Source organism: Drosophila nasuta, chromosome 2R (assembly GCF_023558535.2).
Source record: "Drosophila nasuta strain 15112-1781.00 chromosome 2R, ASM2355853v1, whole genome shotgun sequence".
NCBI lineage: Eukaryota > Metazoa > Arthropoda > Insecta > Diptera > Drosophilidae > Drosophila > Drosophila nasuta.
In genome coordinates this window covers 24,665,472-24,690,028 of record NC_083456.1, presented here as the reverse complement: position 1 = coordinate 24,690,028, position 24,557 = coordinate 24,665,472, and the positions used below count along the sequence as shown (strand labels likewise).

The following is a 24,557-nucleotide window of genomic DNA, read 5'->3' as shown; positions in this document are numbered from 1 at the left end:
GTCTGCTTCGGCCCCGCCCCCAGTCACAGTCAGAATCGTCAGTATGTGTGTGAGTGTGTGATGCTAAAAAGTCATGACATCGCTCGGGCATACTGCGGAACGCTACGGATACGCTTACTTGCTTCAGATTGGCCATTCAAGCATTCAAAAATTAACTCCGCCCGGTTGCGTATGGTTAGTCAGAGTCACAAGCGCAGACTACTCGTGCGCAGCTGAGATACGAACCCAAAACTACGAGATACACACACAAACTCACACATATGTAAACTTTTCGTTGTTAGAGAACAGGAGCGTATTACGGGTTTTTGTTATTGATTCTGTCTTACATTCATGACAATCATTTTTATCTAAATTCAAGCGATATGAATTACAATTAATTCAAATTTAATTTTACAAGCTGTCACTCGAAATAAACTTCACATATAAAGTAGCAATCAATTGACTTCTTGGGCGCATGCCTAACTGAATGCGCTCCTGCTCGATTGAAGACATTCTTCATTTTTGTTATTTTGCCAGCCAACTAAGAAACACGCACACCAATGCACAACACAACGCCATTAAAACCAACAAATACAAAGCGATCGCCGCCCTCGGTGAGTGTGTGTGCAGCGTGAATGTGAGTGAAAAGAGGAAACATGCACACACGTACACAATGCAGCCAAGCAAAAAGTGCGATAGAGAAAGAGAGAGTGAGTGAATGATGGAGAGAGCGAGCGAGAGATCTTTTGGATGCTGCGTCGCAGTCGTCGCTGTTGATGTTGCTGTTGCTTTTGCTGTTGCTGTGTCTCGTTCCGTTCGCTGTTGACTGTTGGTGCTTTTCGCGTGTGGCTGCGGATTGATGAATACGAGCGCAACCGTTAGTCGCAGCAGACACGGGTGACGAACAACAACAAGTTGGAGCTGTGCTGTGTCAGTGAAACGTGCGCTGCTCTCAAAACGGATCACGGATCATCATCAGTAGCATTAAGAAAGCAACGGATAATTGCAAGTGACAAGCGTGTGAGCGTGTGTGTGTGAATGTGTTTCAAAAATCGATTACGATTAATCGGCCATCGGTCAGTGGTTGTGTGGCCCTAAGAAAATACCACACACACAGAAAAATCAGGTGTGAAAAGTGCGTGATAATTTTTGAACAAAAAGATTACCGATCGTCTGCCAAAATGTGCTAATCAGATTTCAGTTTTGGTTCAACAACAACGAAGCCCAGTATCGCGTATCCATAACTACAACAACAACAACAACAACATCAACAAGAGTAACAACAATAAGAAAGAAACATAACAAAAAAAAACCCTCCACAATCCCACGAAATCCAATCAGGCAACCCAACTGGCGTCGCGCCGGCACCAAATGCCGTCAATTTGTACAAATTTCATGCCTTAATTGAAACTAACAATACAGCCAAGTGCGAATAAGTACTTAGCGGCTAACTGAAGCATCTCTCACTCCCCCATCACCCCTCTCGCCGACCGCACTCCGATTACAATTAAATAATAATCGCAAAAAACGGCAGCGGAACAAGTGTAACAGAGAAAGTATTCCAATTTTGGATTGCCGACCAACTTATTTGCAAAGTCAAGCTTCAGCAAATCCGCTACAATTGTGGAGTTCTTCAGCCTCGAAATGGACCCAGGTAAATTATCATCTTATGTATATCATATTATTTATTTAACATATTTTAATATGTGTTCAAAATGTTGTAAAAGTGCCGCCGGCAAAACGCACTTCAAGTGCTTTACCAACACACACACACATGTTCACATAGGGGGGAAATTGAAGTTCAGACGAAAGTCCGAAATAAAGTGGCTGCACATCCTGGTAACCCAGTCGGCTCGGCTAGAGTGTAGTGTACACCTTACACTTGCTGTCGCAATCTGTCCCCATGCAAACAACACTACCATTGGAGTGTCGAACAAGTCGAAGACAGCACTTTTCGGTACGCGAGGCACTTGTGTTTGCTTTTGATTTTCGTTTCAAAGATGATGACGCCGCTTGCTGCCTTCTGCGCATGATCGACAGCCTCCCGGTAGCACTGGCAATTGTTTGCTTTGCATGGAGATGCCCAGTCGATGCCCAGATACCCGAAGTCCGATGCCGATGCTAAAGTTGAAGATGTCTGTGCCATTGCCTCTAATTTAACTAATGATCGTTGTAATGTTTGTGGTCTGTGCCGATGTTTGTCGTACGATCTTCACTTTTGCCGCCAAGTGCCCATGTCTCTGTTTGTCCATTTGCTTTGGCCCCTTCCTCGTCATTCCCCCCAAAAACAAAAAAGAGTGGTAAAAATCACCAACACAACCGTCCAACATTATTGGCCAAAATAAATGGTGAGATTTGTTTTTGGGTTGTCGGATTTTGTTGACATATCGATCCACAATTAACCACATGCGCAATCTTCAAAATAAATACCTTTTTAACATTTTTGGCATGCGTTGCAATTCATTGGTGGATAACCGAGTGCGTGCTATTGATATTATGTAAGAACCTGATGCCATCATTGCCAATAATATGTGGGCTCTGCTTCCATGTAAAGATTGATGAGCACTCCATTTTGAATTTATCAATGACATTAAAAGTTGTGATAAATTTGATAGGCATCGAAACTTACTTTCAAACTTTGTCGTTTTATTTTTGGTTAGATGTGGACACTTATTGTTAGCAAGCAATGCAAATTTGCAATAAAATATCCAATAAATATTATAAAACAGTTATGATTATAAATACACATGTGAAATGTCAAATTAATATTCATAACTGACCAAGCAAATATCAAATTTATATTTATAACTGCTTTATAATATTCATTAAAATAAACACTTAAGGTATCTTGAAATTTAGTAACTTTCGTACGGCTTAGATACTTATCAAGTGAAAGAAGTTTGATCAAAATTCACAAATATAGAAAAGAGCGAAACTCAGGAGTAATCGTAATAAGATATTTTATGTTTAACTATAAAACTAACTAACTAACTATAGTCCTTCTCCATAATAGTCTGCAGACCATTCTTATTTATTGATTTTTATATGATTTGAAGCAGTTTCGTGGACCAAAATAGAACCATTCGATAATTCAAGTAGAAGTTATTCTATTCATTTGTTTATTTATTTTTTTGATTCTAAGTTAATTTACAGTTCAAGTCAACTTTTTCTAAAAATAACTTACCTTTTTTTATTTAAATGATTAATATTAAATTTCTACGAATCGAGTATTGTTATTCTATCCTCTTCTCTTTCTAATATCTAAGTTTATTAACAGATTTGGCCAACTACTTCTAAAAATAACTTCATTTTTTTTTATTGAAATGATCAATTTTAAATTTCTACCAGTCGAGTACTGTTATTCAATCCTTTAAGTAAATTTCTAAGTCAATTCACAGATCAAGTCAACTATTTCTAAAAAGAACTTCCCTTTTTTATTTAAAGTATTGTTGTTTAAGTATTGTTATACTATTTCTTCTCTTTCAAATTTCAAAGTCAATTCACAGATCAAGTCAACTATTTCTAAAAAGAATTTCTCTTTCTTTAATTAAAGGATGAAGTATTGTTATTCCATCTCTTCTCTTTCTAATTTCTAAGTTAATTCACAGATTTTTATCATTTTATGATTATAAGACGATTTCGACAATATGAATATTGTTATTCCATCTCTTCTCTTTCTTATAAATCTCCTTAACACATCACCTCTGCTCTCTTCTAGCATGCAAAGCTAGGGAACCCACAGATCGGTCCATTAATGACTTGCTTTCGATGTTTTGACATATTGTTTGTACGCAGCTCTGTTTGCTAAGCAGCTCCAGACGCAGTTGCAGACAAAGCTGTGGTACAAGCTGTGGTGGCAGCAATAGTGTGGCACTCGCTGTGGCTATGAAGATGCAGAAATGCGTGACTAACGGCTACCGGTAGCCATCTACTTCGGTGGCTAAACATGGAAAAAACCAAAAAGCACAGAGCAGAGAGCAGAGAGCGAGATGCTAAAATCACAGAAATGGGCAGTAAAACAAAAGGCAACAAACAGGCGCAGACGACAACGTCGCCAGTGCGGAAGATGCAGAGAGAAAGAAACGGGGGAAAGGGTAGGAAGTGGATGCCGAAGACGGTCACAAATGCAGGCAAACACTTGAAGAAGAAGAAAAAAAAAACACGTCGCGTCAATGTGTGCACGCCTTAATGGATGAGTATACACACACACACATGTGTATATATATTGAATTCAGGAGCAAAGATTGCACTTGGACAGCGACTCCGACTCCGACTCCGACTCCGACTGGCGGCGACTTCGACTGGGTGTCATAAAAGCGTCGATATTCCTGGCTTGCTGATTGCGTGCAAGTTTTGGCCAACGCTTCACTGACTTGATTATGTGGCGTCCGTATTTTATTTTAATTAAATCATTCGCCTGTTAGCTGGTGCGTAAATTCCATTTCATTTTGATGGCCGCCCACTTGGAGACACACACATTGTGCTGTTGCCCCAAAGGATTTGCTGCGCTGACATGTGACAAGAGCAAGTGCAACATGAGCAGAGGAACAGTCTCTGCTCATTAACATAAATTTAATGATTTTCTAATCACTGCAACTGCAACTCCATCTACATCTGCCTCTGCATAAAGCGGAGACTGTGGTGTGGGCACGTGTTTCCCTTTGGATAATTAATGCGTGATCATCAATCTGCTGGCAACCACAAAACATCTGTGGAGCACTTTGAACTGCCCTAAGTTGCGATCTAACCCCTTGATGGCTCTTGGCTCTATTCCCCAAGGGGTGATCTTCGAACTCCCAATGCGAACTACGAACTCCGAACTACGAACTCCGACCTACAACCGGAACTTCAGCTCCTCTAGAGAGAGAGAAACTAACAGATGACAAAAAACCTATACAAAATTTATGCCTGTCAGCGGCGGGCGTTGCTTTGTCGCTCACATAGCTCGAATGCCATTCGATTCGAATGCGGTTCTAGTACATTGGCAATGATTGGTCGGATAGTGCACAATATACATATATGAAGTAGATATGGTGTGTATTTTGGGTAGGCATTGTCCACATTCTTGGTACGCGTAATTGAAGTCACCGCAGCATGTCTTTGGGCGCGCCCCCTTTTACATGCGCCGGCAACGGGAACGAGAATCCGGTAGAATCTTGAGCTGACTAAGTTGAGCTGCCAGCAGCCAGCAAAGCCAACAGACGCTGTCATATTTTGTTCTAGGGCGGCGTTTGGTGCCGTCCTCGTGATTTATGGACCCATTCATTTCTGTTGACAGACAAAGTTGTTGACGCTGAAGGAATCTATTTAGTTTTATGTACTTTTGATATCCACGAGTTGGAGGGCGCGTTCTTCTTCTCAGCTGCTCTCTCTCTCTCTCTCCATGGCGGGATCACTACAAAGTAATGAGCTTAATTTATAATAGAAAGAAGGCACTTGCAACTTCCAATCTCGAGTTATATAGCACATTCACAGACGTCTATATGATGCCAATTAATTAACCTACAATGGTTGTTAGTGCGTTATAAAAAGTCGGACAAATTTCAAGATTAATTTAAAGTTAAAATGTTCAACTTCAATTTTAAAAATATCACTACTTTATTTATAAATTATTATTCACTTAAAATCATTTCTTATTCTCACAATTTTCAAGATTAATTTCAAGTTAAAATGTTCAACTTCAAATTGAAAATATATATATTTTCTTATTATATTATTATTCACTTAAAATCGTTTCTCACTGTTCTACCTACATTGTTCAATACAAAGTAATGAGCTTAATTTATAATAGAACACACTCGCAACTTGCAATCTCGAGTTATGTAGCACATTCACAGACCTCTATATGATGTCAATTAATTTACCAGTAATGGCTGTTTGTGCGTTATCAAAAGTCGGACAATTTTCAAGATTAATTAAAAGTTTAAATGTTCAACTTCAATTTAAAAATATCAGTACTTTCTTTATAAATTATTATTCATTTAAAATCGTTTCTTATTCTGACAATTTTCAAGATTAATTTAAAGTTAAGATGCTCAACTTCAATTTAAAAGTATCTATACTTTCTTTATGTATTATTATTCACTTAAAATCATTTCTCATTATTCTATATTTATTTATTTCAATATAAAGTAATGAGCTTGATTTATAATAGAAGGACGGCACTTGCAACTTCCAGTCTCGAGTTATATAGCACATTCACAGACGTCTATATGATGCCAATTAATTTACCAGTAATGGCTGTTTGTGCCTTATCAAATGTCTGACAATTTTCAAGATTAATTAAAAGTTAAAATTTTCAGCTTGTGTTAAAAAAATTTACTTTCTTTTATTATATATTTTTATTCATTTATTATTGTTGCCCAAAAAGGTTTGACAGATCAATCTCTTTCTCGCAATTTTTTATACAAATTTATTATTCATTACTCTACCTTCATTGCTCAATTAAAACTCCCATTAAGTTCTTGCGTAGCGTATCGTATAAAAAAAGGCAAATCAAAAAGAAATTGCAGATTGGTCGTTGTTAAGTAAACAGATGATGATTTGCACTCTTTTTCTTTTTGCTGTTGTGTTGTCTTTCTCTTTTTGTGTGCTGCGTGCTTGATAACGATGGAAATTGAACTGTTTGCTGATTAAATGGAAATAACATTGCCACAGTTCAAAGGGACAGTCTGCGTGGCAGACGCTTCCTTCTTTCTTGGCTTGGCTTGGCTGTGAAATTTTTGCGCTGATAAATAAATGCGATTGTGCGGCAAATTGTGCAACGCTCCGAATGCGAAATTGTCGACAAGCTCTAACAGAGCACTTAGTATAATCATCTTTAGTATACATAACATATTGTAGACACACAATGAAATCAAATAAAACGTGTGATTTAATCATCAACAAACAAAGTGAAAGGATTTACATATACTTATATATTAGCATTATAAATATTGCATCTTAGGTATTTTGAATACATAAAAAGGGGGCTAACCCTGCGTATACGCAATGAGCAGTACGAAAAGCCTCAACAGATTTCAACTGACTTGTTAAATTAATTTTTGCTGCATTGCAGAGGCAAATCACCATTCCACTTTATAAAATAATATAAGATAATTAAAAGGTATGTACGACTATGAAATACCCTAAACAGTAACCGCTTGTTAATGGTTTTAGCAACATGTTAATAGTCTTAACAGCATGTTAACATGCGCTGTTAACGACACGGTTACATTTTATTGGCTGTTAACTAGATAAAAACTGAATATATGAATTTAAATATCAGTTTGGGTTAAGTTTATATTCCCCACATTTGCACATTTAAAGAGTATCAAAAGTTGTCTCCTTCTGTCTTTTTGGCGGTGGCATACACTCTGTCAATCAAATTGCAGGCTTGCCGCAGTAAGGGGCAGATGGAACATCGGTTGCCAAGAGCCAAAGATTTATGGCATCGCCACGGCCATATTGCAACTTGTAGTTTTTCAGCAAATGCAACCAAAAAACAAAAAAAAAGAAGGGAAATTTAATTTGCCATGCTTTCTTTGCGGTTTCTACAGTTTTTTGCGGGCATTATATGCTTTGGGGCGCGACTATAAAATACATAATAATACAGATAATGTCCTCAATATTTAAAAAAGAAGACGCCATTTCATGCCAAATTTATATTCAATTTCTGACAACATTCTCTACCCGAGAAGAGAATGAGCTTTGGTTTGAGCGAGACAGACTACAAACAATCAGTCGGACATTTTATGAAACATTTTATTTAATTTACGTAAATTGCATTTAATTTAATTGAAAGTCGAGCTAATTAAATGCAATTCGTTACATTTTGATAAAACATTACAATGGCAATTTGTATCGAACGCTTCGTTTGAAGTGGAAACGTGTTAATTGACATCATTGAATTATGTTATTTGTCTTTTTATTCTATTAAGCATTGTTTTTTTTTTTGCATTCTTTCTAGTCTAGTGGGGTCGCTGAATTGCGAGCTGCTGATTAAATACATTCGTATGGTTCATGCCGCAATCCAACTCATAAATAATACAATGTATAACAAAATTGTTGCTTATCAGCTGCCAAATGTGCAGTTTGTCTTTTTGAATTTGTTCAATTCAATTATGCATGAAATTGGTTTATTGCCTTTTGACATTTCAAATCTCTTAGCAAAAATTTCTAATACTCATCGTCGACTGTGTATATATTTTTCAAAATATTTTTGCTGTGGAAAAACTTGAGGAAAAATCGCGCAAGACTGACAGCCGAACAGATAGTTCAATGAATTCCCCAAGCAAACATCAAAACAAACGCTGCTTATCGGCAGACAAACTAGGAAATAAATTGGATGCAGCATAATTGTATACCCTGTAAAAAATTAAATATATTGAGTTAAGGAGTAAAGATGTTTGTAACATCTATTGAAATTTAAAGAATTTCAAGCGATCTTTATTAAATAAATAAACATTTTATGTTTTCAGTTTTTATACAGCTAAAGCTGAAAGATTTTGAAATTTTTTTACAGATTTGTTCTTATTATTCTATCTTTCGGCTATCATCATTCTTCTATTAAATAAACATTTTATGTATTCAGTTTTTATGCAGCTGAAACTGAAAGTTTTCTAAATTTTGTACAGATTTATACTTATTATTCTATTTTTCGACTATCACCATTCTTCTTTTATAATTTTAAAATCTTCCTTTTTCTCTGTAAATGCTTCCAAAAATCTCTGCAGCGTATTCTCAAGTCTATCACGCTTAATTAAAAATTTTGATTATATATATATATTCATTCCTATATATATATTTATTTTTTGATACGAAATCTTTGAATTGATATGAAATAGTCATTTAAACAGATTGTCGCGGCTGTCAATTTGATATGTTTATATTTATTTGCAGTCATCCGCGTCCATTTTGTTTAGCAAAATATTATTATTTTTAATTAGTTCTAGTTAGTTAACGTTTGTTAATTGCTCCTGTAATTGGATTTGCATGCATCAGTGAGTGTTTTGGGTGAACTTTTAACGATTTTTAAAATCATTTATATAATTCACACACACACACACACACACACACACACACTCACTCACACGACACTTAAATGCGGCATGCAGTTTTTGTTTTTGTGCTGTTCCAGCTTTAATTGCCAAAAGGGAATCTTCGAAGCGGTTTTTGTCAAAGCGAAAGTTTTGTGCTTTATTCTCATTAATTTTTTTTCGCTTTTTTTGCATAATTCCAAGAAAGCGAGCTGGAGAGAAAGATACCATAAAAAGCATTTAACTCCAACTACTGAAACTACTTGGCAGATCAGCTACTGTTCTGTAATTTGTTTATCGTGCGTCGAAGTCGAAGTCGAAGTGAAAACAATGCTCGGCCATTGTATTCGGCAATTTCCCAGAATTTATGAATTATAATTTCGCTTTATAGACAATTTTAATTGAGCTTTTTATGGCCTGGGTTTCGCTCTTTCGCTCGCTCTCTCTCTCTCTCTTTCTTTCTTTGAGCCAGGCATCAAACGTCAGTCGAGCGTGTCCAGTCTTGAAAAAGTGTTGAATTTCAATGCAAACAGAACCATTTGTAAGCCATTTGTACCGAACACACACAACACAGCTACCGCTAGCTGACTTCCGTTCTACAGAAGCAGGACCCGCAGAAGGATAACAAGATTATTTTGAATGCGGGATTCCAAATACGAAAATCCATGTGCAAATATTGGCAGTAAAAGGGCACAACAACTTCATCTGGTTTTGTTGTTGTTCTGTCCCTGAAATAAAATCGACTTTATGATTTTTTAAGCTGTTTGCTCGAGCTCTTCACATTCTGTAGCGTGTTTGCTTTTCATTAACAGAAGCTGCGCAGCTCAACTACTGCAGTTCAGTTCAGTGCAGTTCAATTCAATGTTTGCATTGATTAGCTGAGTGACTAGTGGAAATGCCAGGATACAGATACTCATTAGAGACAAAGTAGCCGTCGTCGTCGTTGAGGTCGACGTCGTTTAACTGGGCTACGATTATTATTAACATCGTCGACGACATAGACATCACTGTAAACATGGTCTAGAGTGTGCATTTAAGAGTCGAAGTCGAAGCCGAAGCCCAAGCCCATTTTGTGCGTAACCTAAAATTAAATCAACAATAATACACACAAGTCGTACACATGAAAAGTGGACTCTCTAGATTCGAAGGTTCCCAAATGCAAACAAACACGCAAAATAAACCCAACGTCGCGTCGACGCGTCGCTTTGCATCGCATCGGGGCAACAAACACTTCAACTGCATTGCACCTGAAGCGGTCTTGGTTAAGAAGCGACAGCGGGAGCGGGAGCGGGAGATTTGTCCCCCCCCGGTCAATAGTGCAGCGCGCTCTGTGATCGCTACCGACGCGACGCTTGAATTTGAATCCTCAACGGCGGTGGCATGTTTGCACCTTTAATAAGACCAAACAGTCAGACAGACAGACGGACAGACGGACAGACAGACAGACAGACGGACAGACAGAAAACTACTAAAATCGAACGCCGACGGCGCAAACTCAAGAACGTTGCATTGTGGCACGATCAGAGAGGCAACCATTCCAATCTCAATCTCTCTCTCTCTCTGTATCTTTTAAGTAGTGTTTACTTTCCGCACGCCCATTGCAATAGAATCTTTAAATAAGCATTTACTTTGCGATTGTTTTATGTTTTTCTTGTCTTTTAACAAGATCATCACATATTTAACAGTTCGATGCTAACTTCGACCTTCGATATTATATCAAAATATCGTTATCGTATTATTTTGAGGGACGTGCCCCCCTTGATGTTAATGTTGATTCCCTCTTGACTCATCCAAATCCATAATCCAGAAAGCAGGAAAGCTGCAGTAATTTAATTGTTGCGCTAATTGCGAAAATACGTGACTAATTTGCATGGGACGAAGTCGTCTTTGACTCTGACAAGGGGCCGGATATGTGTACGATTATGACTATTGATCATAAATCTGGAGTCGACACTCAAAAAGAGCATGATTGAAAGTCCAGGGCGTGACAAGATGACTGATTAGCAAAAGAATGACAGCGGATTCGTTATTAGAAATGAGCTAAGAAGAATATTTTTAAGAAGACGATTTATTTTTTATTTTGTTGAAAGTGTTTCAAATAGTTCTAAAAAGTCAACAATTCAATTCATTTTTATACCCGCTACCCATAGGGTAGAAGGGTATTATAACTTTGTGCCGGCAGGAAATGTATGTAACAGGTAGAAGGAGGCATCTCCGACCCTATAAAGTATATATATTCTTGATCAGCGTCAACAGCCGAGACGATATAGCCATGTCCGTCTGTCCGTCTGTGTGTCTGTCCGTCTGTCCGTCTGTCCGTATGAAACACTGGATCTCAGAGACTATAAGAGATAGAGCTATAATTTTTTTTCGACAGCATTTGTTATGTTTGCACGCAGATCAAGTTTGTTTCAAATTTTTGCCACGCCCACTTCCGCCCCCGCAAATCAAAAAAATCGAATAACAAGCGTAATTTTAAAGCTAGAGTTCCGAATTTTGGTATATACAATAACTACTATAGTAGTTATGATTCCTGAAAATTGTCGAAGTTATTAAAGAAATACTTTTGTATGGGCAAAAGCGCCTACTTACTAGGGGTCTGAGTTGCTTTGGCTGACAATCTGGTATATTGTGCCGTCTATGGTATATTTTGAATGCGGTACTATGTCGATATACCAAATATACCATTCGGTATATTTTTAGTATTTTTGCAGTATTTTCGGTATATTTTGAGAAAATACCGCAAAATATATTTCTTTTATTCCAAATGGGTAGCGGGTATCTCACAGTCGAGTACACTCGACTGTAGCTTTCTTACTTGTTATTTCATTACAGTATTAAATTCAGATGTATAATATTAAATAATATGATTTAGTTTACATTTTGTAAAGTGTTTGTAAAAATAGTTTTTAAAGTGAAAAATTCCATTAATTGTTATTTCATTACAGTATTGAATTCAGATGCAGAATATTAAATATTTGTATTAAACTTTGTCGGTCATTATTACATTGTAATTAATATATTATTCTCAGCAATTTTAAAGGAATTTCAAATAAATCGACTTCAGAATAAAGTAGTTTCCACATATATTTCCTTTGATATACATGTTTATTTCTAATTGAATTATTATTACAAATTTATTCATTAGTTTGAATACATTTTTTCTTTCAATAATGAACATAAAGTAAGAATGAAATATATTTTGATATATACAATAAATTGTGAAGAAAGAATCTCACCACGTCTTCATTAAGATCTATTACATTTCTAATCTTGTTTACCAATTGAAAAATTTCATTTTGATAACCAGAGTTAAGATCAAGTTCATCTAAATCAGAATGCCCAATTTTTCGGGCTAGTTAGTGAGTGTCGCTTGTTATCATCCGAAAGAGTCGAAGAAGAAACTATTGAGTAACATAATTAAGAAGCATTTTTCAAATGGTCAACTTTGTCGACCATTAATCTTCAATAATTGCCCGAAATTGATGTGATGCGTATTTGAAAAGCCATTAAAATGACGCAGTAAACATTGATCTTCAACGAAAAAGACACGAGAAGTAGCATCATTCATTTGGAGAAGACGACAACTGAAAATATATATATAGAGTACTCTTGTTCTTGTATTTTGTTGTGGAGACAAATTTATGAACGTTTAGCGCAAAAGTCAAGCACTCGAAGATAATGTTGTTGAGTAGAGCAACAAATTGCGGCTATCACTGAACATGCCACAAATGCCTGCCACACAAAACACACAAACAACAAACGAATAAGAAAAGGAAAAAAAAACGAATGAACAACGAAGGAAGAGGCGGGGCAGCATTTGTCGAATGTGTGATCTTTTTCCCTGGCAGGAAAAATTGTGTGACTCTCCTGTGTGGCTCCCCCCGTTTTTGTGTAACTCAATTCGAAAATAATTAACGATCGCAAGATTACAAATGTCAAACATAATGTCAACTTGGGCTGACTTCGTATCACATTCTGCTGTCACTGAGAGAAATGCCTGACGTTGCCAAGCGAAAATGTTCAAAGCGGGCAAAAACGCAACGAAAAACGCAAAAGAAACCACCGAGTTTCGTTTTTGCTGAATGGATGAGAGCAGAAAGTGAGTGTCTCCCATTCCTATCCAATCCAATCCAGACGACACACACTGCGTGTGGGTCTCCAACGAGCGCCAGCCGATTTGTTGTGACTTATGTCAAAACAATTGCGTTTAACTCCATGTGCTGCAGCCTTGGAGGCCTTGGGGCACAATTACCTGGCAGACAGGCTGCTCATTTCTTTATTCTAACCAACACCGGAAATAAGTAGTGTAAAACTTAAAACATAATACAAATGTAGTTAAACTTATGCAACTTTTTTGCAGTTGCTGTGGCACTGGTCGTATACGTAATCCCTTAGTGTAAGCTTAGAATGCTATTGCATTGTGTGTGACTCAGTTAATTCTACTGTCCTGGCGGAGCAGGTGGAGCTGCTTCCGAGGTGGCTTCAGGAGCTGCACCAGTTGGGGCAGCGGCAGTGGGAGCAGCAGCTGTTGGAGCTGCTGCTGTTGTTGCTGCTGAGGTCTCAGCTGCAGCTGTCGGAGCTGCGGTGCTTTGCTGGCCCACAACAACGGTGCAATTGGTGCAGATTACTAAAAGAAACATAAATTATAAACTGGCGCAAATGAAGCATATCAACACTTACAATATTCCGATGAATCCGAATCCTCATCCTCGAACAAACTTGAGAACCAATCATACACATCATAGGACTGCAAAGAATTTGAATTATTAATAATTGTTCTAAGTTGTACTCGAATGCTTACCGCATGTGCTTCACGTTTCTGGAGAGGATTAGCCTCTGTGGCCGGATTATGTAGAGCTAGCCAGGCAAATAATAGTGCAACTAGTGTACGGCAAATCGACATCTTGACGCTGACTGACGAGCAAAGTGCACTTGACGCTTGCTTTTATAGATCCAACTAGACTTCATACACTATATACTATATATATTGGGTAGTCGTAAATAACTAACAGTTGCCTTTACGAGGCTCTAAACAATTAGAATTACGAGTTCAGTTTGGAGATACGAATACTCAAGCGGTGAAGCTGGAGAATCTTAACTCACTGGCTGGTGGGGAGGGGGAGAGAAGAGAGAGTGTGAGAAAAGTGGGGTGTAAGTTATTTATGCAGCTGCACGTAACGCTTGGCCCATTTGGCTGACCGTCTGGCCATCGATTGTCTGGCCTGGCAAATGGGCTCAAGTACGGGGCAAAATGATCGAAGTGCAATTGACAAATGCGCAAATGCATAACGCATTGAAGTCATGGAGTAGTAAGTACTATAGTACATGAAATTCGAGGCAAATGGTGCAACAAGTGTCCCATGCATTTGCTAATTGAATTGTAATCGGAGTCAACGTGCAACGCGTTGTGAGTTGTGCACTGTGCGCTGTGCTTGCAACATCTAAATCTGAGTGAGTGTGGAAACACTTTTGTGCACTTTTGCTTTGCTTTATGAATGAGGGAATCGAGGTCGATACACTTGCTTTTTCGCTTTTCCCTTTTTAATTCTTCTGGACTTGGTTCCTTCCTGCTTTTCTTGCCACATGCAACATGCAACACACAACAACTTGGCGCGTGTAACTCGGCAGCCCTATTGTGATTTTTATGGCGCTGTTCTCGAGCCACTTTTTGCCCTCGGCCCTTGTACGTGTTCTTAGTTCAAGTTGTTGTTATTGTTCTTGCAATTGTTTCTTACACTATTGTCGATGTTCATGTTGTTCTTGTTCTTGTTGCTGTTGTTGTTTTGAAACATGATGCTAACAACATGCTTCTAAATTAGATGACGACGTCGACGGCCATCAGCGCAGATGTGCAAATTTTCTTAAGTGACTGTAATGAGTTGCCTCAAAAGTGAAAAGAGAGTTTTGCGAAGTCCAGCAGCAGGTGATACAATCTGTTGATTATATTTGTAATTCAATATATTAGCAGAAATAAATCTTATTTTAAGGCCATACTAAACTATTTTCTTCACTTAGCTTCACTTAGCGTCATATTTATCTCACAAAACATAGTTAGCTTAGCTTAGTTTTAAGCGTGAAGCATAAAAAAACCCAAAAAATATAATATTGCAGTACTTCACATCCGTTTGGATAATTTACAGCTTCAGCTTTAAGGAATTTTGACATTGAATAACTCGACTGTTTGCTTTTAGCACATTTGCAATTGAACTTGGGTAAATTTGTGTCTGATCGATGCGAAATTTTTGCCTAGCAACTTATTCAAGGACTTCATCATTTGAAGCTATCAACCAAGCAATGATTGTACAGTTAGATGAATATTATATAGTACTTTAGCAGGGACAGCTCTATATAATCTTTTTGCGTCAACATCCAAAATGCTTATACCACATTTGCAATTGAACTTGGTCAATTTTGTGACTGATCGATGTGAAATTTTTTAGATACATCACCGAACACATAAACTTTGAAACATTGTTCAATGACTTCATAATCCGATACCATTAACTACCCAATAATTGTCCAGTTAGATGAATATTATATAGTACTTTAGCAGGGACAGCTCTTTGTTATAATCTTTTTGCGTCAACATCCCAAAATGCATTTCCGCACGTTCGGCGCATTTATGTGGCATTTTCTCTGTGCTTTGTAGTATGATTCTCACACACTCTCGTACACACCCACACACACCTACATCCGTAGTTCTCGGAAGCAAAGTGTAGCGATTTTCAGGCGAACCAAAGGTCCATAGACCTCGTCAATCCGTTCCCGAAGCGCTGGCAATTTCCAACCGCAGCTAATTAGACGCAAATGTGCTTTTGCTCGCCTTTCCTCTCGGCATGGCTCTTTGTAGTTGTGATACCCTATAATCGGAGATCGGAAGGGGTATATTAGATTATCGTAGATCTAAAATATAGAAGATTGGTGTAAATATGTATCTTTGGTTATGAAATGCATTTCTTTATTATTTGTTGTAGCCTAGAATCTTGTAGAGATAGAACGTGGCCATCTGAAATATACTAAAAACTCTCTTGGGCGGACATTATCTAGTAATTGTCAGTCCAAGCGGAGTCTCCGCATAGCAGAGGCAAAATTGGTGTGACAACTATACCAAACGCCTTAGAAAATGTTAACATTCTTATAGAGAATAATGCTACTAAGCATTTTTGTACTTATCCTTATAAGATTGATTCAGAATTGGGGAACTTTTTTAAGTCAACAGAAAAGAATAGTGGTATACGTAATATAACCACATTTTGGAATGAATCTTACAAATGTTATTACAATCTCTTAATATATTTATTATTCTTTACTTATTTAATAAACAGTGAATATTTAGGTATAATATTTTTGATTTTCCAAAGAATGGCAAACGGGTATCTAACAGTCGAGTGTGCTTGACTCTCTTACTTCTAGTTTGTTGTTGTTTTCTATGCTCTCATCCTCTTACTCATACTTTACTGCCCTTTGCTTCCCCATCTACTTACAGAGTCGCAGTGTCCGCAATATGGCGAAGTGAATCAGCTGGGCGGCGTCTTTGTGAACGGTCGTCCGCTGCCCAATGCGACGCGGCTGCGCATCGTGGAGCTGGCCCGCTTGGGCATCCGCCCTTGCGACATCTCACGCCAGCTGCGCGTGAGTCACGGTTGCGTCTCCAAGATACTGGCACGCTACCATGAAACGGGCTCCATACTGCCGGGTGCCATTGGTGGCTCCAAGCCTCGAGTAACCACACCCAAGGTGGTCAACTACATACGCGAACTGAAGCAACGGGATCCGGGCATCTTTGCGTGGGAGATACGCGATCGTCTGCTTAGCGAGGGAATCTGCGACAAGACGAATGTGCCCAGCGTCAGCTCGATATCGCGGATACTGCGCAACAAACTGGGCAGCATTGGACATCATCACAGTGGCGGAGGCAGTGCAGGCGCCGCAGCTTTGGGCATGAGCAGCAATGGCAGCGGAGGCGGCGGTGGAGGCGGTAATGGTGGCAACAACCCAGGCAATGGAGGAGGGAATCCTGCACAGCATGCACACTCCGCCCACCAGCATCACTATCATCATCAGCACACAGCTGCCGCGGTGGCAGCGAGTGCGCATCATGTGCACGCCCAGGCACAAGCGCACGCCCATCTCTACAATTCCATCTATCAGCCGTATACGGCTGCCGCAGCCTACAGCATGAAGGCCGTCTCCTGCGGCAGTCCCTCGCCCCCACAGGCGGGGCAGACGCATCAGTTGCGCAGTGTGGCAGCCGCCGCTGCCGCTCATCACTGGCCATCGTCGCACTCCGTCACCGATATACTGGCGCATCATCAGGCGGTGGCATTGCGTGCCAGCTGCCAGGGCAACACGGTGTCGCCGCTGCCGATGACGCCGTCGCCGGTGGCTGCCGCACCCGGAGCACAGCCGCTGCTCGACTGCGAGGGGGGTGCGGCACAGCAGTCGCCGTACAACTATTACATGTACTTTCAGAATGGTGGCATGCATCATCATCATCATCACGGCGGCATGATGACGGCCGGAGCAACGGGCTTATGAGCTTGATCAGTCAATCAATCAGTCAGTCAATCATTGTTGGTTGCGAACCAGCTTGAATTGTGTGTTTGTGAAGGGTTTAACTACGATATAAATATATATATATACTATATACACGTGTAGTCTAAGGGATACTCTAAGGTCCAGTGTCCAGTTTAGCGAATGTATTGTGAAAACATAGATCTTGGGTTAAATGTGTAGTACTGCCAGGACACGATGTCCTGCGGCTCCAGGGAGCGCTCTTCAAACGAATTTTATTTATGTAACTCTGGAGATTTTCTTTTTGTGTTTGCAAACGTTTATTGGATGTAAAAAAAGTTAATTATATTTTTTAATAATAAAGTATTGAGTTGTGTTAAAAATTGTATGATCTTAAATACACGAAATATGATACGATATACGATACGATACGATACGATAACGAGTATATTTAACTAGGTTCTTGTTCTCATAACTATTTGTACATTATGCTCATTAAGTAAATTCTAGTTGACTAATTTATGCCATAACTCTACAATTATAAATTTTACAAAATAAATTTGTTTTTTTTAGCAATACATTTAAAGCCAATTCTTTTTGTACTTGTAATAACTGTGCGGTAACCATGTTACATAGAGAGGGGCTGACAAGATTTATGCTCGAGTTATTATCCCTCAATATCTTAACAGTAATCAAAACAGAACATATTATTATTTTGCATGCTTACTTCAAAAGTTTATATGGTCATATAAGCTTTAAAGATTATAACTGTTTATGGGCAGCAGTCGCCATCTTGCTGATCCTTTTTTGATCCAACCGAAGAAGAAGTAACCGAGTCCCAGACCCAGAATTACAGACAAACAGAGCCAATAGTTGTAATTCATGAAGATCAACATAAGCAAATAGGATATCACAAGTTGCACCAGATTCAATAGTGATTGAATAATGTGTGCCGAGTTAAAGATGCGTTGCCAGTATGTCTTCTCCCTGATTTCGGCTAGCGGAGTCTCCGAGCATCCACTATTGTGGGCGTTCTTCTGACGAATCTCCTCGGCCAAACGCAAACGTTCAGATTCCTTGCGCCCCTCTCGCCGCACCAGCTGATCACGGAAGAATTTCAGCAGTTCGTAGAGGAAAGCAAGCCCAGCAAGTGCAACGCAAGAGAGAGCAAATTCGGTAACGGTTGCAGCGACCCAGCCACGCCATAAAATGCGCTCACAGTGGCCACCATGGAACTATTAGAGAAGAGGAGAGAGAACACAATAGTTTGAGAGCTCGGCACAGGGTAATTCAGGTAAATGTGATATACAAGCTTTGAACTGCGCTTACTTTGCACACCGCCCTAACATGAAGCACCCGCTATTTGAGTTTGTTATTTACTCAATATCAAATTCATTAGCAAGTGCGCAAAGAGAGCGAACAAACCTGTGCGCAGAGAGCGCAAAAAAGAGATACACGCACACATACGTACTGTATGTATGTGGCAAGAGTGCTCTGAATGGATGCGAAAAGATCACAATATTTTGAAAACAAATTCAATTAAATGAAATCTGTGCTCAACTCTCGCCACTAAACGAGAATGTGTGTGCGTGTGAGAGAGACAGGTTCGTTACAGTTACAGCATATAAATTCCAGTTCAATGGAATTTCTTTGCATATTATAAGCTTAATTACGAAACTTACCACCATAATCATTGGGCAAGACTTGGTAGTAGAATCAGTATCTTCATCCCCATGATTGTGGTCCATTGTCATCAAGTCCATTTTAATGTATGAGTATGAATTATCCAATGATGAACTAAATACGTGTATTAAATGATAACCACTTGCTTAACTGCTGAGAGCAAGGCGACTACTGTTTGGGACAAACGAACGTGTGTTGTTTTTTAAAGAAAACCTGGCACTAATCCCACCCGAGTCGTGCGGCGCGGACCGTGTGCTTATCTCTGAGAAATGTGTGTTATCAGCGAATGTGCGGAGTGCATGTATCGATATCAACGATAGCGCGTAAAGAGAGCGACTGATGTCAACATCATTGAACGGTAGTAGGTGTTTAACAGCAAGAGAGAGCGAGAGAGAGAACAAATCTGGACCTAAAGATAAAATTGTGTATGTATAATATGTAAATGATGGCCCATTTGTTAATTAGCATCTGTGTATTCTGTGTATCCGGTTATCACCGCGAAATCAATCATAATTGTCTAATTTCTCTCTTGATACCCATCATTTATTTGTGCTTGAAAAGGGGGGTTGCATTGTTTTTTTTTAGAGAATTTCCCTATGTAATATAATAAAGTTAAGATCTAATCAATTTCCTGCTCTCACTTAGGTCAAGTATATTTTTATGATATCGGCGTCATGCAAATTTTTTTTTTAAATATGCTGATTAAGTTAATAATTGCCTTTATTTATATAAATTTGCCTTAAAAAATTCCATTAAAGAATTTAAGTGCAAACTTCTGTTCTATAATTTATTGATTCGCTAAAGTTACCTATACTTGAGTTATATTGTGGTAATTAAGATTATTGGTCAATGATCTACGTGTTCACAATTATTTTCATTCCTTTTTTCCATCCATTATATTTGTCGCTTGCACATACATAAGTATGTACAAGCATTGTTACACATATTTGAACGGAGCTCGTGCGATAGCAACCGACGTCTTGTGAATTTGCTGTATGTCTGCTTAAGGCCCTCTTGGCTTTACTTGAATTGTGTTTCTAACTGGTGCGGCCTGCTGTTGAAATAAATAACCGTGTGCAAAAGTCAATCGCCGTGTGCAAAAGTTACGGCCATTCTTAGTGGACGTGTGCAGATTTCGAAAGATTGGTAACGTGTGCAAAATACCAAAGTTAACGATATTCGCATGTTCTAAATGGTTGGTTAACTGGATGCGAGGGAATGTAAAGCTTTTACCCATATTACGAATGGGCTTTCTTGGCTAACTGAATTGTTAAACCACTTCATTGGTCTTAGAAAGCATTGTTACCGTTGATTGATTTATAAAATTTGCAAAGTTATTCGATATTATTTCATTATGTTGCCTACCTTTAAATTTCATTTCTTATTTCCATATAATTATTCCATATTTCAAGATAACAATTTCAAATTTGAAATGTTGCGCGCCACATAAAGTTAATAAAAATGCCACTCAGCTATATTGATGTTATATTTCCGTAGATGTGGCAACTTAATTTTTATTTTAAAGTAGGGAAATTTTTCACAAATTTCCTTCTCTTTAGTAAACAGTATTTCCGTACTTTCCTTATGCAACCTGCAGAATATTCTTAGAATACTCACACTGTGTTATTAAAAATATTACTATCTTTCTTGTACAGTGAGAAAAATGTTCTATATGCCTTTAATATTTTTGAAAAAGACGGAAACACCTTATTGTTTGAATTGAGGCGCCAATTTTGCGTGATCTGTATGAAAGTGTAACCAACTTTGGTTATCTGTGTATTGGGCACACTGCCAAGTACTGGTGGTCAAGAAAATTCCTTTTATGGATGCTTTTTTCAATGAAAAATGGCGTAATAGACAAGAAAGTCATGATAATTTCATTAGTTTGCAATAAAAATTCAATCTTCTATATTAATAATTGACTTTTAGCAATTAAATTAAATATTTTAAATATATCGATAAGTCGATAGTGCAATCGATGTTCTTGCCTCAAGCCAGCAGAAAAAAAGCGGAATTCTGCCGAAACAAAATCTAGTTGAGTGTAGCTCGATGTGCAATTCATTCCAATAAGAAAACACCTGCGCGACACTTGACATAGTATAATTTATTATGTTTGCGTTACGACATTTGCGGCTGCAGTCCAAAGTCAGACTGCAGCTGCCCTGCATTGCAGCAGCAACAGCGACGACAACAACAACAACAACAACGACAAAACACATGCCAGCTGTGCCGGCGCGTGTGTTAATTGGGATGCACACCCAGGCAACCGACTATCGCTGGCAGCGGCTACTGTTGCTGGAGAAACACATGGTTCAACACCAAAGAACAACGACAACTCTCTCCACGTCCAATGCTGAACCTGACAACAACTCGCCCGAAAAATCCTCAACGCTGTTGCAGCAATTGATGGCAGCCACTAAACCGTATGCACAACTTATGCGTATCGATCGACCCATTGGCACCTATTTGCTCTTCTGGCCCTGTGGCTGGAGCATTGCTTTGAGCGCCGATGCAGGCTGCTGGCCGGACTTTACCATGCTGGGTTTGTTTGCTACTGGTGCATTGATAATGCGCGGAGCAGGTTGCACCATAAATGATATGTGGGATCGGGATATTGATGCCAAAGTGGAGCGTACACGCAATCGCCCGTTGGCCTCGGGACAGATTACGCAATTTGATGCCATTGTGTTCCTTTCGGCGCAACTCAGTCTTGGTTTGCTGGTACTTGTACAACTAAATTGGCAATCCATATTGCTGGGAGCGAGTTCGCTAGGTCTGGTGATCACCTATCCACTGATGAAGCGAGTTACATATTGGCCGCAACTGGTGCTCGGCATGTGCTTCAATTGGGGCGCCTTGCTGGGCTGGTGTGCCACACAGGGAAGCGTGAATTTGGATGCCTGCTTGCCACTTTATTTGTCCGGCGTTTGCTGGACCATTGTGTATGACACGATCTATGCGCATCAGGATAAGCTGGATGATTTGCAGATTGGCGTGAAGTCGACTGCTCTGCGTTTCGGCGAGAATACCAAAGCTTGGCTCTCTGGCTTTACGGCTGCAATGTTGACAGGCCTCTCAGCCGCTGGCTATGCTTGTGACCAGACGCTGCCCTACTATGCTGCAGTTGGAGTTGTTGGCGCTCATTTAGTGCAGCAGGTATGCTAGATATGATGTAGATTTACCTACTCTTTATTTTATTTTTCCTTTCTTTTTAGATCTACTCTCTCAACATTGACAATCCAACGGATTGTGCCAAGAAATTCATTTCAAATCATCAGGTTGGCCTCATTCTATTTCTGGGCATTGTGCTGGGCACGCTACTCAAGTCCGACGATGCCAAACCACAACGCAGATCCTCAACAGCCACCACAACCACTGCTTATGTACCTTTGCCACAATCGAAACCCGACGTAATTAGCTGAAATGTTTTAGGTTAGTGAAGAGCTTTTAAATTCTGTGCGCGCTTTACACCAAAGTCTGTAGCTAGCTAGTTTAATGTGTATATTGTAAGTGAACAATATATTTTAATTATTTTTACTCAATTCAATATACCCAAATGCCTAACATACCTCGTCGAAATGGAAAGGTTGAGATTGTAGTTGAGATAAGTATCATTTTACTTATCGACCGACGAGTCACCATTGAAAAACAACAAAAACCGGTTTCTGTATTAAATCTTAATTGTTATTTTGTGTTTATTACATATACAGATTATGGTGTATTGAATGACAAATACTCTTTCTATGGTATTCTATTTACTTCATTTGTCGTCTACTGCTAAGAAAAAGTTGAGTTATGATTTTACAATGTGTAAAAATTAGATTAGTTGAAAATGACATTTGTTTTTAGATCAAATCCGCCACATTCATGGGCATCTCGTCGATTTGTGTAGAGTAGTATTGCTCAATGTCGCGAAGAATACGAATATCATCCGATTTGACAAAGTTAATTGCAACACCCTTGCGTCCAAAACGACCCGAGCGACCAATGCGATGAATGTACAATTCACGATTGTTGGGCAAATCATAGTTGATGACCAGGGACACTTGCTGCACATCAATACCGCGCGCCCAGACATCGGTTGTGATGAGGACACGCGACTGACCTGCACGGAACTCCTTCATGATCTCGTCACGCTCCTTTTGTGGCATATCGCCGTGCATGGAGCTGACTGTGAAGTTGGCCTCACGCATCTTTTCGGTCAACCAGTCCACCTTGCGCTTGGTGTTGCAAAAGATGACCGCCTGGGTGATGGTTAGCGTATCGTAGAGATCGCAAAGTGTATCGAACTTCCACTCCTCACGTTCGACGGCAACGAAGAACTGTTTGATGCCTTCCAAAGTCAACTCATCACTGTAATGGAAATGCGTTATTTAACAAAGTTTATGATGATGATGATTCAACTTACCGTTTGACCAAAATTCGAATGGGATCCGTCATGAATTTGGATGTCATTTCCAGAATCTCATGGGGAAGTGTGGCAGAAATGAGCACAACCTGTGTGGCTGGCGGCAGATAACGATAGACGTCATATATTTGTTCCTTGAAGCCCTTGTTCAACATCTCATCTGCTTCATCGAGCACCAGCATCTTGATGGCTCTACAATTGGTAAATTGCATATTAATAATTATTGTATATTAACAATATATACCTGTTTACCTTGTGCGTAGAACGCGACGCTTGATCATGTCAAAGACACGTCCAGGTGTGCCACTAACAATATGCTGACCATAGTCCAATTTGCGTATATCCTCGCCGAGATTGGTACCTCCAATGCACACATGGCACTGCACATTCATCATATCCCCCAGCGCAAGAATAACCTTTTGAATTTGTACAGCCAACTCGCGTGTAGGCGATAAACACAACACTTGTGTTTCACGCAACGTTGTGTCCAGACTCTGAAGTATTGAAATAGAGAAAGTGGCTGTTTTGCCTGTTCCCGATTGGGCCTGAGCAATAACATCGCGTCCCTTAACAATTGGCTTAATACTACGTTGCTGAATGGCAGAGGGTTTTTCGAAACCTAAACAAATAATCATATTAGATGCATGCTGAGCAATAATAATATGTATGAGGAGCATATAAATATTTACCGTACGCGTAAATGCCGCGTAGCAGCTCCTCTTTGAGGTTCATGGCGTTGAAAGTGGGTATCACCTCAACATCCTCGCTTGTCTCGAACTCCACGTTCGATAGATCCTCCGCCTGTGCATTCTTTCGTGCCATTTTGTTCTTTTTATCGGTAGTTAATAATTAAAACTTATTTTATTCAACAAACGTTAGAACTCTTTTCTATTTTTTCATCAACTTTTTCATGCGGCTTGGGCCAAGTGTGACCGGAAGTCGTATTTATAAAA

At 39.2% G+C, this 24,557-nt stretch overlaps 5 protein-coding genes across 5 annotated transcripts; 2 read left to right on the top strand and 3 right to left on the bottom strand.

The window, feature by feature from the left end:
- Positions 1 to 750: 750 nt before the first annotated feature.
- LOC132785761 (paired box pox-meso protein) lies at positions 751 to 18,235 on the top strand. The gene is made up of 2 exons (XM_060792031.1): positions 751 to 1,633; positions 16,486 to 18,235. The coding sequence occupies exons 1-2, from the start codon at positions 1,624 to 1,626 to the stop codon at positions 17,535 to 17,537; spliced, it is 1,062 nt and encodes a 353-aa protein (XP_060648014.1). The 5' UTR covers positions 751 to 1,623; the 3' UTR covers positions 17,538 to 18,235.
- Positions 13,206 to 13,933, bottom strand: LOC132786999 (uncharacterized). The gene is made up of 3 exons (XM_060793829.1): positions 13,801 to 13,933; positions 13,680 to 13,746; positions 13,206 to 13,626 (listed from the first exon to the last, which is right to left on the bottom strand). The coding sequence occupies exons 1-3, from the start codon at positions 13,900 to 13,902 to the stop codon at positions 13,439 to 13,441; spliced, it is 357 nt and encodes a 118-aa protein (XP_060649812.1). The 5' UTR covers positions 13,903 to 13,933; the 3' UTR covers positions 13,206 to 13,438.
- On the bottom strand, positions 17,938 to 19,387 carry LOC132785762 (high affinity copper uptake protein 1). Its single transcript, XM_060792032.1, is given in 3 exon segments — positions 17,938 to 18,324; positions 18,326 to 18,748; positions 19,196 to 19,387. Coding segments are annotated over 3 exon segments (543 nt in total). The 5' UTR covers positions 19,277 to 19,387; the 3' UTR covers positions 17,938 to 18,285.
- A 1,784-nt stretch (positions 19,388 to 21,171) lies between these two features.
- LOC132786995 (4-hydroxybenzoate polyprenyltransferase, mitochondrial) lies at positions 21,172 to 22,929 on the top strand. Its single transcript, XM_060793825.1, has 2 exons — positions 21,172 to 22,352; positions 22,412 to 22,929. The coding sequence occupies exons 1-2, from the start codon at positions 21,306 to 21,308 to the stop codon at positions 22,616 to 22,618; spliced, it is 1,254 nt and encodes a 417-aa protein (XP_060649808.1). The 5' UTR covers positions 21,172 to 21,305; the 3' UTR covers positions 22,619 to 22,929.
- On the bottom strand, positions 22,859 to 24,538 carry LOC132786996 (eukaryotic initiation factor 4A-III). The gene is made up of 4 exons (XM_060793826.1): positions 24,294 to 24,538; positions 23,857 to 24,223; positions 23,605 to 23,796; positions 22,859 to 23,549 (listed from the first exon to the last, which is right to left on the bottom strand). Exons 1-4 carry the CDS (start codon positions 24,424 to 24,426, stop codon positions 23,042 to 23,044), a joined length of 1,200 nt encoding a protein of 399 aa, XP_060649809.1. The 5' UTR covers positions 24,427 to 24,538; the 3' UTR covers positions 22,859 to 23,041.
- Between the last annotated feature and the right edge of the window lie 19 nt (positions 24,539 to 24,557).

Excerpts from the sequence above, each read along its gene's own strand:
- LOC132786995 (XM_060793825.1), top strand. The coding sequence starts at position 21,306 with ATGTTTGCGTTACGACATTTGCGGCTGCAGTCCAAAGTCAGACTGCAG. Across the intron at positions 22,353-22,411 it reads GCGCTCATTTAGTGCAGCAG|ATCTACTCTCTCAACATTGA; the intron begins GTATGCTAGATA and ends CTTTCTTTTTAG.
- LOC132786999 (XM_060793829.1), bottom strand. The coding sequence starts at position 13,902 with ATGTCGATTTGCCGTACACTAGTTGCACTATTATTTGCCTGGCTAGCT. Across the intron at positions 13,747-13,800 it reads AGAAACGTGAAGCACATGCG|TCCTATGATGTGTATGATTG; the intron begins GTAAGCATTCGA and ends AATTCTTTGCAG. Across the intron at positions 13,627-13,679 it reads TTCGGATTCATCGGAATATT|TAATCTGCACCAATTGCACC; the intron begins GTAAGTGTTGAT and ends TGTTTCTTTTAG.
- LOC132786996 (XM_060793826.1), bottom strand. The coding sequence starts at position 24,426 with ATGGCACGAAAGAATGCACAGGCGGAGGATCTATCGAACGTGGAGTTC. Across the intron at positions 24,224-24,293 it reads ACGCGGCATTTACGCGTACG|GTTTCGAAAAACCCTCTGCC; the intron begins GTAAATATTTAT and ends TTATTTGTTTAG. Across the intron at positions 23,550-23,604 it reads ATTCGAATTTTGGTCAAACG|TGATGAGTTGACTTTGGAAG; the intron begins GTAAGTTGAATC and ends TTTCCATTACAG.